Source organism: Equus quagga, chromosome 13 (genome assembly GCF_021613505.1).
Source record: "Equus quagga isolate Etosha38 chromosome 13, UCLA_HA_Equagga_1.0, whole genome shotgun sequence".
NCBI classification, from domain to species: domain Eukaryota; kingdom Metazoa; phylum Chordata; class Mammalia; order Perissodactyla; family Equidae; genus Equus; species Equus quagga.
Genome location: NC_060279.1, coordinates 2343014 through 2362831, shown reverse-complemented (window position 1 = coordinate 2362831; position 19818 = coordinate 2343014). Strand labels below are relative to the sequence as shown.

The 19818-nt window shown below is 50.2% G+C and overlaps 1 protein-coding gene across 1 annotated transcript in view; it reads left to right on the top strand.

The window, feature by feature from the left end:
• The first annotated feature begins 1636 nt into the window (after nucleotides 1-1636).
• RAB7B (RAB7B, member RAS oncogene family) overlaps nucleotides 1637-19818 on the top strand; it is a 24855-nt gene continuing 6673 nt past the window's right edge. The window contains exons 1-5 of the mRNA XM_046682739.1: nucleotides 1637-1814; nucleotides 9742-9810; nucleotides 10345-10471; nucleotides 11171-11386; nucleotides 18157-18282. Coding sequence (XP_046538695.1) covers nucleotides 9758-9810; nucleotides 10345-10471; nucleotides 11171-11386; nucleotides 18157-18282 — 522 coding nt within the window. The 5' untranslated portion in view covers nucleotides 1637-1814; nucleotides 9742-9757. The remainder of the gene's footprint in view (nucleotides 1815-9741; nucleotides 9811-10344; nucleotides 10472-11170; nucleotides 11387-18156; nucleotides 18283-19818) is intronic.

Sequence of the window (19818 nt, the reverse complement as noted above, 5' to 3'; positions counted from 1 at the left end):
GGAAGGAGAGGAGAGGCGATGCCCACAGCGTCAGAGCCTCCCCGCAGGGTCGAGGCTGGCCGGCCTTCTCCACTGCAGCATGTGTCAGAGGACGGGGCAGGAAGGAGCTGACTCCTCTGTGTGGACAGAGGAAGTGGGACTAGAGCCTGAGGGTGGGGGTGACTCGGCTCCCAAAGGTGTTAGGGACAGTTCTCAAACATCCCCTAAAAGTCTAAGTTTCGGTCCCGTGTTCAGAAGCTGTAAGGGCCGGTCGAGGCCAGTCCTTCCCCTACTCAAGAGCAGCCGGAGCAGCAGGCCCCGTGGCCCGTGTTCTCTGACAGGGGCTCAGATGCGCCTCCACACCTCCACGGACACTGCCTCTCTCTCACACACACGCGCGCACACACAAACACACACAAGTGTTCCTTTAGAGCCGGGTCTCAGAAAAGTAGAAGAATGTGGGGGTAAAAATCCTAAAGGGCAACACCTTCAGCACAAAGACTCCGTCCTAGACCAGTGGTCGTCCTGGGGGTGCGCTCCCGTGCCCTTTCTCAGGTAAGCAAAGAAATTCCACTGGAAATTCCTGAAAACGAAATTCCACTTACACTTCATGGAAATTGTCACACCCTCCCTGCAGGCATTTCGCTAATTGAAAGGTGGAAATGAGCCTCCACTGGAGCTTTCGTTCCACCAGAAACTTCCTCCCGGGCCTGTCCCAGCACTGCGCGCGCGTGGAAGTGTGGGTGAAGGATACCGAGTCCGCCCTGAGGAGCATGCAGTCCAGTTAAGCAGACATAGAAAGGAGCCGTGACGCAGCGTCAGACACACATCTTGGATATGAGGAAGAATTTTTTGACAGGGAAGATTATTAAACAAAGGAATGGGGTGCTAAGGAGGAAAACCCCCACCTCAGAAGGAATGTGGGGATGGCAGGGAGCATCAAATGTGTGACGAGACTTGAGGGGATCCCTTGGGATTCCTTGGGATCTGGTAACCCACATAATTTGAGCATGCTTAAACTCACTTTATTCCCCTTTTATCTGTCAACCGTAGTTACCCCAGGCATGGTTCCAGGCAGCTCAAAGAGACACCCAAATTAGCCTCCTGCTAACAGCACTTTATTACTGCAGGTTGGGTCACACATCCTCATCTGAGAGGCCCAGGGAGATGTCAGGACTTGCCTCCCATCTCACCAGTCCGGGAGGGGGCGGGGTGTGGTATGGTGGTGGTAGTCGTGGTGGTGATGTGGGGAAATGTGGTGTGTGCACGGGGTGAGGGCAAGGTGTGAGGACCAGAACCTCTCCTCACCAGGCTGGTGGTGGAACCAAATCCACCACACCACTGATACTTCAACAAACAAAAGGACCCCTTACTGGGTGGCTTCCAGTAGCAGAAGTTGCTAAAACCAGCCAGAGGGTTTTTATGGTGCCCACAAACCAGCGTGTTACTTTGCAGGCAGGCCCTCTGACCCACAAGCTCCCACCCTCAAGCCTTCCATTCCTCCTTCCCCCCAGAGGCCAGAGTCCCTATAAATTAAGTCTCACGGGGCCCCAAATCCAGTCAGCTCTGAAGCCTAGCTTTCCCATCTCACTCCACCCCCTCCACCCACACAGCTGAGGTCACCCCGGCCCAGCCTCTTTTGCAACTTTCCCAAGTCTGTGCATGAGAGGGAGAGGAGGAAAACGCAGAAGGAAGTGTCTTGGCCTCAACAAACTCTTTTGTGCTCCCAAAGACTTTTTCCTCTGACCCGGCTGAGACTTGCTCTAAGAGGAGACCCCTGGCTCAGAGAGAACTCTCGCCCGCCCTCAGAGGCTGAATGCTGAGCAGCTACAACTGTAAGTGCCCTGGAAGTCCTTCTCGGTTCTTCTGTCTGTCCCAGCAGCCCCTGGAGTACTCAGGTTTTGGAGGGAGGAATGGAGGCAGGGGACGCAGGGATGAGGCTTAGAATCAGGCAACTGTAAGGCTTAGATCCAGCCCCAGGACCCCCACGCTGGAGAAACTCCCAGAGAGTGGCCGTAAGCCAGGCAGGAAGGACTCCCCGCCCAGCCCAGGGAGCTGGGGCCGGGCTCGGGGCTCCGCACCGGCTGTCAGTCTCAGCAGATGACAGGGCTGCTGGCTCAGCCAGAGGAGGGCCAGCCAGGAACCAAGTCCTGCTAGCACCCAGAGTCCCCTTGCCACATGGAGAGGGTACCTTCTGGGATGGAACTCATGTCCACCAAATGATCTCCTCTGGGAGAGGGGAGCTCTTGGAGTAGGAAAGGGTCCCTCTTGTTCTAAATGGTAAATGCGTCCCCAGCACATCTCTGCAGTGCTCGGCAAGCCAATGAACAGAGTGATACAAACCTAGATTCCAGTCCGAGCTTGCCACTATCTAGTTGCCCTTGGGCCAAGAATCCACCACGTTAGGATGACATTTTGTAAACTGCAAAGTACCCTATAATTGCTAGGCATTATATAGTAATAAAAATAATTTGGGGGGGCTTACCAATCAATCCTCCACCACACAAGTCTCCTGGAGATAGAAACTTGTCTGTATCCTCAGACCTATATAGTGCTGATGCCTGGCAGGCACATAGTACATGTGCTGCATGGATGCACAGACGGATGGACATTTAAATAAACAATCCATCATAATGTTATCTATTAGCTAGATGGATAGTTAGACAGTTGGATGGATGGATACATGGATAGATGGATACATGGATGGAGATGGATGGATAGAAGGATAGACAGATAAATGGATGAGTAGATGGAGATGGATGAATGGATGGATGGATGGACAGATAGATGGATGGATGGATGACCATTTATTGGAGATTCAATATTCCCAGCATGGGTCAGGCTCTTTGGATGGGTACGGAGAGGTATGAGGCACTGTCCTGCCCTCTGGGCACTGACAGTTTACATGGTGAAACAAGACTAATACTCCCAAAGAACTTAAAGAACAGGAGTGCTGAGCATCTGAAACCAGGGCTGCGGGTGCACTTTCCGGAGGGAGCAGGTCTGGACTGGCTGGCATGTAGGTGGGTGAGGCAGAGTTGGGAGCCTTCCTGGGAGGCAATAAAGCCTTGTGCTCCCTGGATAGCCTCTTTTCAAAGACAAACTTTACTCCTAAGATTGTAAGTCCCACTAATGTTTTAGAGTGGCTAGGTTTGTCATTTTCCAAGACGTGGGAAGAGGGAGGGGAGGCACCAAAAAGTGGAGTAAGATAGTATGAGGTGGGGGGAGACTTTGCCTGCTTCAGAGTTCGCACCCACCCTGCGCACTCCCTCGTCCCTCCTGCCTGTCAGCAGAAATGACGCGTCAACCCAACACGAGCGAGGCAGGAAATTGTACCTGGGTCCTGGCTGTGGCCATGGCATAGGGAGAGAAGGGAAGGAGGAAGGTGAGAGCAGAGCAGGTCCAAGAGTTCTTGTAAGTCTGGTCCCAAGAGCTAGGGCTTTAAAAAAAAAAAATTGTGAGAGGGCATCAACTCAGTCTTTCTTACTCCCCAAGGACTGAGTGACACTGTGGCGTTGGCATGCCAGGCAGGGCCAGGGCTCTGGGCTTAGGAGTGCTGCCAGGCAAGACGGGGAGAAGACTGAGTAGAATGTGATGGAGACGCTCGCCTGCAGATTCTGCTCTGTGTAAACTAGGCTGGCTGAAGTCAGGCTTTGCATTCCAAGCCTGCTTTTCACTGTTATTTAACAGTGAAATGTTATTTAACAGTGAAACAGGGTCATGACTCAGCCCGGCCTCTAGGAGGATGCCCTGGTTTGAAGCATCTGACTCAGCTGAGGGGGCTCAAAAGAACAGCCAAGCCCAGCCAAGGGCAGGGCACAGAGGACATGGGAAAGGACTTGAGCCACCATTGGAAATCTGCTTGTGCTTCCTTGGTGGGCCCAGCCAGTGTCGACCCCTGAGCCGCCCTCCTGCCATGCACACAGTCCTGGTCACCCTCTGTTGCTGCTAGTTATCCTGGCCCAAGGACAAGGATTTTTTATTGTCTTTTATTTTTTTCAAACAGAAGTTCTCAGGTATTTCTTACGGACCCACCTACTGGTGCAGGAGCATAGAAACAAAAAGAAAAACAATTTCCCAATAACACATGTCCAACTGTCCAGGTTGTGGTGATTTTTCTTTCCTTTTTTTGGTGAGGAAGATTGGCCCTTAGCTAACACCTGTTGCCAATCTTCCTTTTTTTGCCTGAGGAAGATTGTCACTGAGCTAACATCTGTGCCAATCTTCCTCCACTTTGTATGTGGGACACCACCACAGTATGGTTTGATGAGCAGTGTATGGGTCCATGCCCAGGATATGAGTGTGCAAACTCAACCACTACACCAACAAGTCGGCCCCAGATAGTGGTGATTTTTAAAGCCTGACATGGTGAGACGCTAGTGACCTTGATACAGCATCAGTATGTGTGCCATCTTCACGTGCAATTCCTTATAGACCCAGCTTGGTTCTTCTCCAGTGTCTCCTCTTAGAGTTGTACCTCGTTTTATTACCAGTTTTCTTCCAAATCTGCTAGGGAATGGGACAATTCTGCTTTTGATTCTTGGCCAGGAATTGCTTGATCCTGAGAGTCTTGTGAGAGACATGGTGAGGAACGAGCCAACCGCACACACCATGATGGTGCGGAAGGCGAGAGAGCCAGCCTCAGCAAAGTCCTGCCCTTCTGGGTGTGGCGTAGGGGAATTGGCAGTGGCAGCACACTTTGAGGGCACATGCGGGGGAAGGGACCAGGGTGGTGGCGGGGTGAGGGGAGCTCAGAGTCAAGGCGGAGGTGAGTTACAAGGATCTGGGGAAGAAAAGACAAGTAGAACTCAAAGGGAAGACTTTCGACCTCAGAAGGGCTGGCAAGTGGCAGAGGAATTGAGCACTTTTTGTGTGGCCCCCCCAGGAGAAATCCACCCCCTGTAGAGGGAAGAAGCTCTATGGAGGCAAGTCTGGCTTCATTTTTCCATGACTGTGGTGGCAACGGCTCAAGTACTGGGGGGGATTGGGCTAGAGGGCCGTTGAAGCCCTTGCTGTAGTCTGCTGGAGCCAGCTCCACACTGATGGGTGGAAATCAGCCACAGAGGGAGTGTCTTTTCACACCACAGAGAGCAGCAAGCACTACAGAGCAGGTCTCCGCTCCTCCGCCCCACGTGGTTAACCATTTAACTGGGTCTTCCCCAATTTGGGGAGCCTGTTGTGCTGTAAGAACACGAGGCATGCTACCCTGCAAAATAAGCTGCGGCCACAATGTCCATTCTACTCATGCGGGAACAGACTCAGCAAGGTTAATTAAGTAACTCACCCAAGGTTACGAATGCGTACAGCTGCGATGAGAGCTCTGACTCCAAAACTCATGATCACTCCATGCAACCAGGCTCCCCCTCCTGCCGCAGACACGGAAGTGATTTGTCCTGTCAGGAAGTCACACTCAGATGACCTTGGGCTGCCATCCATCCACGCGCTCTTTTTAAAGAAATGTTACGTCTTTATTTGATGTTTTTTAATTACAGCTTAGGGTTGTGTAACAAATTTTAACACAAGATATATAAAGTCAAACAATGTTTCCCGGCCCCTAGTCTACCTTTCACCGCCTCGTGGGAATCATTAGTGTGTATCTATCCATAGCTTTCTCGTGTGTTTGCAGGACAAGCATAAATATATTAGCCATTAGGCACACACATAGGGTTGTTTGTTTTTATATAACTGGGATCATACTATACACAATGTTCAGTGATGTTCATTTTTTTACTTAAATTATCATCACATCTTTCCACTTCATTACTTCTCTCTTTTTAAAACGACTTGGTATTCCAGAGTATGAATGGATCATAATTTATGTAGAGTCTCTTACTGATGAACCTCCAGGTTACAACGATGCTCTCCTGCCATCCTCTTTGTACAAATGTGTGTTTGAGAATATGTAGATTTCTGTAGGATAGATCTCTAGAATTAGAACCTAGGCTATGTGCATATCAAGCTTTGATATTGTCAAATTGCCCTCCAGGAAAGACTGTGCCAAATCATACTCTATCAACAACATACAAGAGTGTTTCCTCTACGCGCTTGTCAACACTAAATATTATCATCACTCTTTTTAATTTTTGCTACTCTTGTGGGTTAAAAAAAGGTATTTTTAAATTTTGCATGTCCTTAAAAGTTAGTAAGTTTGAGCATCTTTTCAAAGCTTACTACTAACCATTTATAAGACTTCCACTGGCTACTTACTCATATTCCCATATATTTTTGCCCATTTTTGTGTTGTATGTTGTCTTGATCCATGGAGTACTTTACACATAGTGGATGTCTGTTATACATAACACACACACTTCCTATCTCCCACGCAAAAGCTTCCCCTTTACCGCCCTCCAGCCCTGCTGCACCGTGCCACACCCCCGCCCCGCACCACCCAGCCCCCAGCCTCTCTGACGGGGCACCGAGCCGCAGGGTGCGTGAGCCTCACTCCAGGTTTGCGGGAGGCAGTAGAAGCTAGCGGTTGACAGTGTGGTCTCTGAAATTAGGCCTGGATTCATATCCAGCCTCTACCGCTTAACCGGCTGTGACTTTAGAGATGAATTACTTAACTTCTCTAAACGTCCTTCTTCAGTGGGAGAGTAGAGAGAATAATAGTATCAACCCCACGTGCTATTTTTTGTGTGCTAACAGTAGTGCTAAAATAGCTAACACTTCTTCGGCCCTTAATCTGTGCCAGTAAATGTATTATGATAATGTATGATACGTATTAAATGTATTATAATAATGTATTCATACATTTAAGCTCAGAAAGATAGGCATATTGTTTATTCGCATATTTGCAGAGCTCGGCACTATGCCAGGCAAATAAGCACGAGCTCACGGTATGAGCCACCGGCAGTGTGGCCGTCTGACAGGCAGCATGGCCGTCTCACAGCGTGGGAGCACGCCCCCCTCCGCCTCAGCTCACCCCGTCCCGGCCCCGCCATCGGTCCTCAAGCAACAGCTCCAGTTCAGCAGCCCCGGTCTCTCGCTCCCACTGTACCTTTCGGCACTTTGCCTTTCTCTCACTCTCCTCCAACTCTTGCCAGAGTTTTGCTGGGCTCACCCAACCTGAGCCCAGTGCCCTAGATTCTGTGGCTTCAAACTTTGTCACCTCAGGAGGTCAGAGGCAACATGGTGCAGAGGAGCCCTCTCTGGCCCTGGATTCAAACGCCAGCTGGTCCACGTAGTGCCTGCGTGGACTGGACGAGTTACGAGTGCTTGGCTCCTCTGAATCTCAGCTGTACTCGTCTCTTAGGGCTCTTAGGAGGATTCCCTAAGCTCTACAGAGCGTGCAGGGCAGCCCCTGCTGGGGCTCGGCCACTGCCAGTTCCTTTCTTACGTCTGCCTCCTGTTCTGTTCTGACTCCCTTTCGAAGGCTCTGTGTTGGTTTCTGAAGCTGAGTCAGCACATGGTGCCAAAACCTTTAGGACAGAGCTCACCAGTGCTCCCTCCCCGCTTCCAGAGCGGCAACTCACGCTTAGAGACCCGTCCCTTTCAGGAGCTTCTGAGCCACCTCTCCCTTGGCTGGTTTCCTTGTGGGGAGCAACATCCATTACAAAATGCCAATCTCAGTTAATATCCTGAATTCTCTTCCACTGCATGCCTGAAGCATAGGAAATGTTTGCTGAATCAGTGAATGAGTGAATTAATGAATCCTTAGTCGGATATTCATGACCCGTCTTAATCTCGCTCCCTCTCCAGGCCTTCCTCCCTCCACTCCCTTTACCTCGCCCTTCCCTGAAGGAAACCGTCCACCTTCTCCACTCACCTGTTCCCAGGGCTTTGACCCATTCATTCCCTCCCTCTGAAATACCACCTCCAACCACATGTCTCATCTCTTCTGGGCCCAGTTCGATTGCTGGCTTCGCCCTGATTCCCTGAATTCCCTCAAGACTTTCCCTGTGCCCCTCGAGGGACACGTTACACTTTCTCTCCAGTGTAATCACCCAGCCCCCATCCCTTCTCCCCTGATAACTCCCCAAGGTGAGTTCCTATTTGCTTTGTCTTTGTGCTCCTCCCAGTGTCAAGTGCAGGGCTTTGCATGCAGTGGACATGTAGGCATTTGTTGAATGAATGCATGGACCATTAAGAAGAGCTGTCGCCCACCATGCCAACCCAGCACTCCTCGGTTACAGCAGAAGGTCCAGTGCCACCAACCTGGCTCCTGGGAAAGCAGCTCTGAGCAAAGCCTCAGATCACCTTTGGTCCAGGACACGGCTCATGGAGGGACACAAACAACCCGAGGCCTCTGGGGGTCTTCTATTTTAACTTTTCACAAACTAGGCACCCCAGGCAAAGCTCTTGTGGCCCACTGAGTTGCAGCTCCAGATAGAGCATTTTCCTACCAGAAGGAACCTTGAGTCTTTGGGTCCCAACTGGCTCATTCTCTAGTTGGAAAGTCCAGATGCAGAGAGGGGAGGTAACTGGCCCAAGGTCACACAGTGGCAAAGTAAGAACTAGAACCATGGCCTCAGGACATCCAATTTTGAGCCTTTCCCAAGTACCAGGGGCAACACAAGCTGGCCAACTTTTGGCACCCCAGCCAGGCAGGGTCAGTTTCCCCAGTATGCCTAGCACATCCAAGGAATGAAGACCCAGGAGCTGGGAATAGTGTCCACCTATGCGTGCACGTAGGGTGGGACCAAACAGCCAGGGAAGCACAGTCCCCTGCAACAGTTTTGTTTTATCTTATTAAAAAATAAATAAACATATATATAATTTACATACGTGTATATATAAAATATATACATATTTTTCTCTTACAGGAACAACACATTTGACATGTTTGTTGTAAAAAACTTGGAACACACTAAAAAGGATAGAGAACAACATTAAAATCATGTAATTTCCTACCACCCAGAATTAACCAATTAAATTTTTTATATATTTCTCTCTAAACCATTTTCTCTGCAAGTAGGAACTCGTTTTAAACTTTGGGGTACTATTGTACGCACGGTTCAGTGCCTTCTGTTTTCATTTAGATCCTATGGCATAAGCACTTCCCCACGTTGTTATATTATGCTCCAAAATTCCATTTTAATGACTACTTAATAATGCATTGTGTGCCATGATTTATTTAGCCACTTCTTTATTGTTGGACGTTTGTAAATAATACTGTGTAGAACATTCTTGAACGAGAGTCTTTGCCCGAATTTCAGATTTCCTTAGGACAAATTCCTAGAAGTGAAGGGCAGGAACATTTTTAAGGCTCTCAGTACTTGCTGCCAAGTAGCTTTCCAGAAACATGTACCAATTACAACCCCACCAGCTGCATTAGAGAAGAGCCTTTGATTCTGCGATTGCAGCAACACCTCGGGCAGTGGGGAGGGGCGCTCTTCCATCCAAAGCCTCTCAGGCAGTCCTGACAATGGACCCCTTGTCCTGGCCCCATCTCCTCTTCCCACGCTGCCCTCCATCCCTGGCTCCAGGCTTGACTGTCTGTGACGCCTCTGTTCAATCCCATCCAGCCTTCTTGGCGCTCCTGGCTGCCTCCAAGAGCAGGGCTGGTAGAGCTGAAGGGTGAGAGATGTGCCCGTCCCGTGGAGCCACCACCCTTCCACCCTTGGAGAGGCCCCCAGGGGAAGTGAGGGGGAGGGTGTGTAAGGGTTGCTGAGTCATCCGTCTTTTTTGGAGAACAACCCCATCCAAATCCTTGGCCCAGGGCAGTGAATTGCACATCAAGGAGGGGAAAGTAGAGGCCAGCCTCAGTGACAATGGCTACAGAGGACTCTGGCCAGCATGTGGATGACTTCTGTTTCCCTACAGGCTCTGAAGCCCCTCCATGAATCCCCGGAAGAAGGTGGACCTGAAGCTCATCATCATTGGAGCCCTGGGGTAAGCCTAGCTCAGCTCAGAGGTCTGGGAGTTGGGAAGCAGCCCCATACCAAAGGGTAGTGAGACCTCCTGGATGTGTTCCCGCCTGCCATGGGTCCCCTTCTGATTCAGAGTGGCACCAGAGTGGCATCCCACCCTAAGGAAGGGTGTTCAGATGGGTGAAAGAGGCTGAGCGTCAGGCTCCCTGGTTTCTAGTCCCAGCTCTGCAGTAACTCCGTAGTGACCAGTTGTGTGAATTAGGCAAGCCGCTTAGTGTCTATCTGCCCTGCCACCTCCTGCTACAGACAGAAAATACCCGACCCTCGCTGTAGGGCACTCAGCCTCTGCGAGTCTCCCTGCCCCTTTGACTGCTTCCTGCTCTAGAGTCCATTCCCTAGGCCCTCGCTATTCAAAGTGTGGTCCTTGAACTGCAAACGTTAGAAATTCAGAAGCTCAGGGAGAGATGGTGGCCAGGGGGCGTGGCAGGATTTTGAGAATGGTTTGGATGTGTGTGTTTGTACATGTGTGTTCACGTGTCTGGGTTCTTTTCCTCAGGGTAGGAAAGACCTCCCTCCTCCACCAATATGTTCACAAGACGTTTTACGAGGACTACCAGACCACGCTGGGGGCCAGCATTCTCTCCAAGATTATCGTACTGGATGACACAACTTTAAAGCTACAGGTGAGCAGCCCTCCCTTTCCCTTATCAACATACGTACCTGGAAATCACCCCACTCAAACAGCAGTGTGCACCAGGAGCTAGAATGATCTAGAGCAGAGATCAACAAACTTCAACTCATGGGCCAAATCTGGCCCACCACCTGCTTTTGTAAATAAAGTTTTATTGGAACACAGCCATGTTCATTTGTTTCTTTTGGTCTATGGCTGCTTTCCCATTACAACAACAGAATTGAGTAGTTGCAACAGACAGTATGATCGGCAAAGCCTAAAATATTTACTATTGGCCCTTTACAGAAAAATTTGCTGATCCCTGACCTAGAAGGAGTGCTAATCCAGGAGTTGGGAGACCCCACTCTTAACCTGAGGTTCCCTGGAAAACTTGGCAAGTAGTCTTGGGCAAGTCACTCCAAGGTCCAAATCTCTCAGGTGGGAATAACAATGCCTGTCCTGATGACCCAGGGGAAGAATGAGAGCTTGGATGTGGAAGTTCTCTTGGGACACTAAATGGCAAATGGCAAAGACACTGTAGTGTACGTGGGCGACAGGGTCAAGGTGCCTGTATATGAAATGACCACATGCACCTGTGCCAGGGCTGTCTGCTCCCTACCCAAAAAAGGAAGTTTTGACTTGATGTGACCTATTTAGGCCTACCTCCAGCCACTCATCACAGCCCCCTGTGGTGGCTGCTCTTCCCCTTCAGATCTGGGACACAGGCGGACAGGAGCGGTTCCGCTCCATGGTGTCCACATTCTACAAAGGCTCCGATGGCTGCATCCTGGCTTTCGATGTCACCGACCTGGAGTCCTTTGAAGCCCTGGATACCTGGCGGGGTGATGTTCTGGCCAAAACCATTCCAATGGAGCAGTCCTACCCCATGGTGGTGCTGGGCAACAAGATCGATCTGGCAGACCGGCAGGTACCATTCATTCACTCATTCACCAGACATTATGTGAGTACCGATTCTACGCCAGGCACTGCGTAAGGTCCCACACATAGAGCTGAATCAGGCAAGGTCCTTATCTTAAGAATTTCACAATCTAGCAGTGGATACAGACACTTTAAAAGACAAGTATGATACGCTATGGTAAATGCAACAATAGACATATACATTGGATATTTGGGGACCACAGTGAAAGGTCATCTACTTAAGCCCAGAATACAGAAAGGGCTTCCTGAGGGAGGAAGGTTCCAGGCTGAAGAAACAGCATGACAAAGGCAAGAAGTAGCATGATGTAAGCTGAGAACTGAAGGCGATTTTGTCTACGGACAGGGAGTGGAAGAATTAAGGCATCGGAGGTAAGCAAGTGGAATTTGAATTAACCCGTAGAACAATATTTCTACCCAGGGTCAGGCAGAGGATCTGCAGTGATAACTTCTTGAATCTAAAAGTTCTCTGAGAAAGTAGTAATATATTTTTTTTATTAGCTTAAGCATATTCTGGATCAACTGGCTAACCTCTTGGCAGCTGGTCTGCTCCATGGCTGCAGCGACCCCACTTGTGTGGGTGTTTACCGTTGCAGGGGCATCAAGGAAAGCTCTTTACATCATTGCCTACTAATGAGAAAAGAATAGAGGTGGACTTAACAGAAGTGGCACAAAAGATGCTCTTGTGCCAAACAAAGCCAAAATGACACCAAAAAGAGCCATGTAAACAAGGTTGTCTTAGTGTTTCAAACAGAGAAAACAAATAGGGAACTGAGTCATCATATTTGAACTACGTTTTCACAATGATTAAAATAGAGAAAAGTAATAGGAGAACTGAGGCATCACTTGGAACCATGGATGGAGGTGGATGGGTGGATGGATGGATGGACGATAATGCTTCCGACTAAGCCACACCTACATGAGGAAGGGCCTCCTGTACAGAGAGAAAGAGAGGAGTCTGGTTTGGACATGCCGAGTTTGAGGAGCTTATAGAACGACTAATTGGAGGTGACCAGTAGGCTTTAGAGCACATAAGAACGAAACTTCCAAGGAGAAGTCCGTGCTGGAAATAGAGAGCTAGGCGTCATCAATTGTGTGGTGACTTTAGGTTGTAAACTTAGTGTCAATCTCTAATTACAAATATCCAATCTCAGATGACAATCGAAGTCCTAAGTTCATTCAAAGGCAAGGTGTCCCCCTTTCTTTTTCGCAGCGGGGCCAGCTATAGGTGAGAACACTGTGTTCCAGGAGTGGAGTGTGTCCTTTGCATCTCTTTGCCAACTTTCCATGTCCATACTTCCTCTCCTTCTCTGGACAATTCCGGTTTCAGTCTTTGCCAGGAATGAAGCCAGGAGAGGCAGGTCAGGAGGACAGGAGAATGCTTATCTGACTGGTATTGGCATAAGATGGTTTGTGCTCTCTGGGCCCAGCAGGCGTTTCCAACTGTCTCTTCCATGGGTTCCTCCTTGGGTCCTTAAGAAACCTCCACTGGGAACATGTAACTGTGCCTCCCATGACAAGGTCCTGCATTTTCCTCCTCTCTCTCCACGACTCCTCATTTTTCAGCCGTCTTCCACCCCATTGGGGTAACCTCCTCCTGCAGGCAGTCCTCCTGATGGAATTTACAACAGCTCCAGGCTGGCTAGCTCTCTATGGAGCCCACATCTCCTTCACAAGGCACACGGTGCCCTTGGGCTCCACTGTGGGGACAGGACAATTAGTGCCCCGTGCGGCCTGCTCGCTCTCTGACTTAGATCCCTCCCCTCAGAGACAAGGCAGACACCAACCCACTGTAGCCAACACACTCCGGGGTCATACGTTAAGCTTTCCAAGTGGCCTCCTTGAAGCTCTATTTTGGCTACAGATGAGGCCTTACCTGTCCTCCTCCTTGTGGAGGGCGTACCCACAACACAACTGTCTCTGAAGAAATCCTTTCTCATCTTCCTTTTCAATCCTTTCACATCCATGCTGTGGGTTTTGGAGTCATCTAACAGATTCTCAGTCACGAACCTTTGGAAACGTGCCAGGTCCCAGGGGTGGTCTGTCTCCCAACCAACTTCACATCTGACATCCATAAAATTGCGGTGCCTCGGCCACACTTTCATGTTCACACCTTGCTTCGTACATCTGTAGGCTGTGGGGAGGGCAGCTGAGGGAGTCCAAGACTGAGAGTCTGACTCTTTCTCAGTGAAATCAGAGGCAACGTCTTCTGCTGAGAGAGAGGAGGGAGGGAACCAAGTAGGAGTCTCCAGAATCATGGCGAAGCTTTGCCGGTTTCTCTGGAGAGAAACAGGTGAAGGAGGTCATCAAGGACAAAGACGAGGACGGTGGGTGACACTAAGGGCTCGGCTGGAGGAGGAGACTGGGAGTTTGAGGTGGGGTCTGTGTTGTGTTTTTCTTCAACAGCTGTGCATGGGATAAAAACCAGACACGAGGGACCTGGGACTAAGGTTTTCCCAGACAAGAGTAGCTGAAAAATAGAGCTGTGAGGGCTCTGAGCGACCGTGACGGAAAGAAGAGAGACAGGAGAGGGCCAGAGGGCCAGGGGCGGCTGTGTCAGAGGTTGAAGAGAGGACAGAAGGAGTGAGGGCATGAGAGAGTGGAAGGGAAAGGAGACTGAGTCACAGAATGGGAGACGGAGTTAATATTTCCCGGAGGTCCTGGGTCGGGCCTGGGAAGAAGAGGCGGAAGTGGAGAGAAGTGAATTCTGTTGGAGGAGAAGGAACCACGAGGCTATCGTGAGAGGTGGAGGCTACAAGTTGAGGCGGACAGGAAGGCTCACCAGATCGCCAGTGTTCAGGGAATGAAGAGGGTCCTGGCAGGATGGGACGTGCAGGTGACAACTCCAAGGGGCCAGGGGGTCCCATCCAAGCCTCAGGGGGATTAGCTTTGTTCTACAGAGAGAGGAAGAATAAAGGTTTGAAAGAAGCAGTGAAGCCCCAGGCAAGCCCAACCCCACCATGGGATCTGTGGTGAGTAGGGTACGGAAATGACCCCCACTGGAGAGGGTGACAGGGGGACGGCGACTCCAGGAAAAGCCAGGGTTCAACCAAGACAGGGAGGTGAGAGAGGATCCTAGATTGGGGAGGACTAGGGCAGCTTCAATTTTCACAGGTAGGCCCAGGGAAGGGTTTGCAGGGAGGTGGGGAGGAGGAACCAGAGGCGAGGAAGTGCTGAGCAATAATGGAATGAGGATAGGGAAGCGGAGAGGAGGAAGTGGGAGTGGGCACAGCAGAGGGACTTCAGGCAGAGACCCAGGACCAGAGAGCCAAGAGATGAGGCTGGGAGGCGGCCTTCTCAAACCTCCTGCCTTTGGAAGGAGCAAGCAAAGGGTGCTGTGGGTGGTGGGGCAGGCTAGCTGAGAGGGGGGCTGGGAGGCACGGTTCATTTGCATAGGGTTGAGTGGATGAGGGCTGAGGGCCAGCTGAAGGAGCACCTTCTCCAGGCTCATTCAATTCAAGCTCGTTGTGTGTCCTTGGGCCAGTTCCAGCTTCAACGTCTGTGAAATGGAGACCAGACACAGTTGCTTGAGGAGTCCGGGAAATGATGCCTATAAAGCACACGGCAAGCTTAACAAAGGGAAGGAATTATTACGCTCCTTCTTCTCATCTCCCAGGCATGGGCTGGGCAGACACGGGGGCCTTTCCCACTTAGTAAAAAGAAAATGAATATTTAAAACGTATATGCCAGATATGGGATGATGAAAACTTTCTGGAGATGAGTGGTGGTAAGGGGTACACAATAATGAGAACGTCCTAACGCCGCTGAAGTGTACACTTAAATACAGTTTAAATGGTAAGTTTATATTTACGTATATTTTACCACAATTTTAAAAATATGTTCTCAACAGGATAATTTTTAAAGAAATTACTGGCTTAGATTTTTTTTGAAAATCCTTACTCCTTCTACAGAAGGTAATATTGAAAAAATATTAGTTTATTAGAAAATCTATGCTGCTAGCATCTATGCTACAAGGAATTTACTCACTAGGATGTGAATTCTTTGCTCTATGCTCAGGTAGGCATTTCTGATTTACCACTGATTCATCTCATCAGGATTATGTTTTCTGGAAATATTCTTTGTTATTTTTCACAGTGGTTTAAGATGTATTTGACAGGTTAATTTTAACACATATTATGGATTATTTTAAATGCATATAAGATGAAAAAGAATCAGAAATAAAACTTTGCAAACTGGACTGATTTTGTCAAACATTTGGCCTCTGATGAATAAGCAAAGCTGTAACAGGAAAAATAAAATGTTAATAGTATGTGGTCAGCCAAAAGCAAGTTAATGGAAATAACCCTTTCAACATGTTCATACTTCCCACGTCGTCAGGTACCACACCCTGAGTTTATTTCTAAGTTATAGATAACTGTTATTTTATAAATAAAAAATGAAGTCACTTAAGCAATCACCAAACTGTAACGAAAGTTGGAAGAGAAAAGCGAAAGGTGCTGTCTGGGCGGCTTTCTTTCCAGGGCAGCTTCCTGAGGCTGAGCGGGAGAGGAGAGGGGGCTAGAAAAAGAATGTGAATTTGCAACGTAATCTCAACTGAAATTTTGGAGTGTACTTAATCATTCTGTATAAGCCGGACTGAGAAAGAGCCAGAGGAAGTGAGATAAATGCCTGTCATAACCGGGCACTGTCCGGTGGAAGAGAGGGCCAGCCAAGATCAGCGGGCTGTGGCTGCGTGCTTGTCTGCCTAGCTCTGCTGCTGGATGACCTTGGGCACCAACCAGGCTTCTGCTTCTCATGCCATGAAATATAAAGACTCTCCCTGCCTCCTGGAGAAGTAGAGGCACTTAACTTCTTTTCACTTCGTTTCAATTTTTACTGCAACTTCTGAGCACCAGTGATGTGCCCAGTAAAATGCTCATCACCTGGTGGGAGGTGGGGGCTGGGCGGGGGGGAGCAGGATGTAAAGAAAGATGGAGCTATAAGAAGTGTAAGTTCAGTCCTTGCGCTCAAGGACTTCAAAAGATACACAACCCTTTGCGTTCCTAAGATGCCTTCCAGGTGTAGCGTGTTAATTTCTCGTGCTTACTTACTTGCGTGTTGCTGGTGAGAACAATAATAAGCAGCAGCCATCCTTGATTCTTCCTCCAAATAGTTCAGCGTTTTCCCCGAGCTGTGAGGCTTCTAGGTTGCTCACTAGGTCTTAGGCATCTACGCTCCACAAAAGGGAGCCGCCCTGACCGATTCCAGGGCTCCTCCTCACAGAGGCTGGAGCATCTTAGAGATGAGAGGCCAAGACCAGAGCCTGGGGTTTCTCCCCACTCTGCTCAAGTTCAAGAACTCCTAGGAGACTGACCAGGCAGAGCCTGGTGTGGGAGGTGGAGGTGTCGTCTGGGCTCCCCAAAGGGCAGGCTGCTTAGCTGACCTCAACCTCCATCCTCCAGTCTTAGGTAGCAAGCCTCACAATGCCAGAGTGATGCTGATGCAGGCATTGTGAAGGAGAGCCATGAGCCCCTGCGCCCTGCTCTCACTCCTGTGGCCAGGGAAGCAAGGGCCAAAGAGAGAGGGGACAGCTATGGTTTCTTTAATCCCAGTAAAAGAGACATTCCTAGAACCTGCAGGAGTGACAAAGGACAGTCTCTGATCTCCCCCTGGCTGCACTGTTCTGGGAGAGCGGCAGAATGGTCCTTTCTCCATGAGAAAGACCTTGGCCCCCTTGAGTGAAATGAAATAATGGTTATAAAGCATCAGGCACAGCCAATGTTCAATATATGGTCATTTCCCCCCTCTCTGAAATAATCAGTCAGGCGTTAAACTCATGGTACTAATGGAAGTAACCCTCAGGGCTGCCGGAACATTTCCTAACCCAACATGCTCGACTGCGATGGGCCATTTGCACTGGGTAGAGACATATCCATTCACTCAGCTTGTACTGAGTGGCTCACGGTGCCAGGCCAAGAGCTGAAAGGGTCCTGACCGTGAGCTCGAGGAAGCTACAGTCCAGTGGGAGAGACAGAAAAGCAGCACCGCCCCTTGGCAGCGCCCTGCAGGGGACAACTCAGGCGCCATGCGAGCCCTGAGCTCGGGCCGCATCCGAGCTCTGCCTTTCTCGGCTGTGTGATCTGAGGCCAGTTGCTGAATCTCTCTGAGCCTCAGTGTTCTTATCTACAAAGTGGAGCTAATAAGACGAGTCTCACAGGGTAATTAAGAGGATTAAATGAGTTAATATGATCAGATGTCTAACACAGAACCTGGCCCATGGTAGGAGCCTGTCAAGTGTTCCTAGGATTCTACCCTGGGAAAGAAAGCTTAGCAGGGACCTGAGTCTTCGCCCAGCAGCAGGCCTCCTGGGTGTGGGCCTGGTGAGCCAGCTCAGGGGAAGGCAGTCCTCCCTCCCTGGCTCGTGTGCGTCACGTCCATCTCCCTTTGAGGGCACTGAGGAAGGAGCCACTGGCAGCAGGAAGCTCCTGGTGGAGACCTTAAGAACAGAGCATCCTGCAGCGGGCTCTAGTTCTGCTGGGCCTGTGTTCAAATCCTGCTCCGCCCCATACGCTCGGAGCAAATTTGTTAATTCTCTAGTCCTCAGTTTCCTCATCTGTAAAATGGAGCTAACAATAACCACCTCATAGATTTATGTTAAAAAAATAACACGTGTAAAGTTACAGACACATAGAAGCTTCTCAATAAAAGGGAGTGGTGGTGGGGAGGATGGGGCTGTGAGGTGGTAATGATGGTGGGGACGTGATGGTGGGGACGGTGAGGATGATGCTAGAGGAACAGTGATTATCTCTTTCCCTCGTTCAGGTGCCACAGGAGGTAGCCCGAGGCTGGTGTAAAGAGAAGGATATTCCCTATTTTGAAGTCAGTGCCAAGAACGACATCAACGTGGTACAAGCCTTCGAGATGCTGGCCAGTCGGGCTCTGTCGAGGGTAAGTAGCACCACGAGGGCTGCACCCTAGGATGGGGGAACTCAGGAGCTTCCAGAAAAGAACATATTGGGCACAGGTGGGGACGCGGGTGGGGCAGCACAGCTCGTCGTCTTAGTTAATTGGTTGCTGACCGGGCTCAGCAGTAGTCCAGTCCTGGAAGCACAGAATGCCAGAGGCAGAAAGCGACCGACCGGAGAGCACGCGGTCGGCAGTCCCTCCATCTGGCCGATTATCAAAATCATTTGTGGAGTTTCTAAAAAATCCCAACCTGTACTCCCCTGGAGATTGTCGTTTAGCAAGGGTTTGAGAAGTGATGCTCTAGGTCACTCCTCTTTGGTGGGAGAGAGGCCCATTGGTGCCCAGCACTTGTCCAAGCGGGGTAATCAAGCCTGCAGGAGCAGCTGACATCCTCCAGTCAGAGACGGGTCAATGTCAACCCCTTGGTGTGAGCATTCAACAAGCGTGTGATGAGTGTGTCAGAAGTGCCAGGCCCCTCGCCTCCGTGAGGGAGACAGAGGCACAGGAGTTGTTGCGGTATGGTAACTGGGGACGGACGTGGTGAGGGGCCCAGAGCAGGGGTGCACAGCTCACACTGCGGGGCGGGGAGGAAGCTCAGGGAAGGCTGCCTGGAGGCAGGAGCAGGGTTTTAAAGTCGGTCTGATGTGGGGTTTGGAAACTCGGAAGAGAGTCCCTAAGACATTAGCCCCGGGAGGGGCTCAGCTTGTTCATCATTCTGCCGCATTTAATCAGGGTGGGCTCCGTGGAAGAGGGGAGAAGGTCATCATGGCAGTGATTTTGAGTTGAGGAAATGAGCAAATGAGGACAGGAGATCGAAGGCTTCCCTTGTGTGGAGGTGCCTGCCCTCGTTGCTTGGCCAGACACCCTGTGGAGCAGCGCTCGAGGGCCCAGCCTGGGGTCACCCACGATGGAGAGAGGCAGCAGCAACCTGCAGCGGCTGCCCAGGGAGGAGGCTCGAGGGCCCATCCTTGTACCTCCGAGCTCAGTCTCAGTGTTTCCCCCTCAGGCTGGTCTTCAGCTTCCCCTCCCGGCCCCAGTCCTCACTGCCTGTGTTAAAGAAAGCAGGGGTGTCCATCTCCAGCGTACGGTCAACCAGTGTGGCTCTATCACATAGTCAGTCAGGTGGGCTCCTAGAATGCTGCTGTGCCTGCGCCTGCCATTGCCTTAGGAGGCTGAGGAATGCTCTTGGACCTCGTATAGCGACAGGTGACAAATGACCCTCCACAAACACAGTGCAACGATTGCCCACGGCTTGGTCACGGGGAAGCGTCCATCAGCCCACAGCCAGTATGTATTTGTGTGTGGTTAGCACCCGTCCTTTCTGGAGAAGGAGTGTCCTTTATTCTTGAAATTGTGTCCTTCCTGCTATGTCACTTTTATTCCAGGCTAGTGTTAGTAGATGGTAGCTTGCCTGCTTGTTTTGGTTTTTTTAACATCTTTACTTGGCAAAAGAATGGATTGGTGACCTGTACCAGTCCCCCACGTGGAAGTCACAGGTGTGGCCAGTCCCCCACGTGG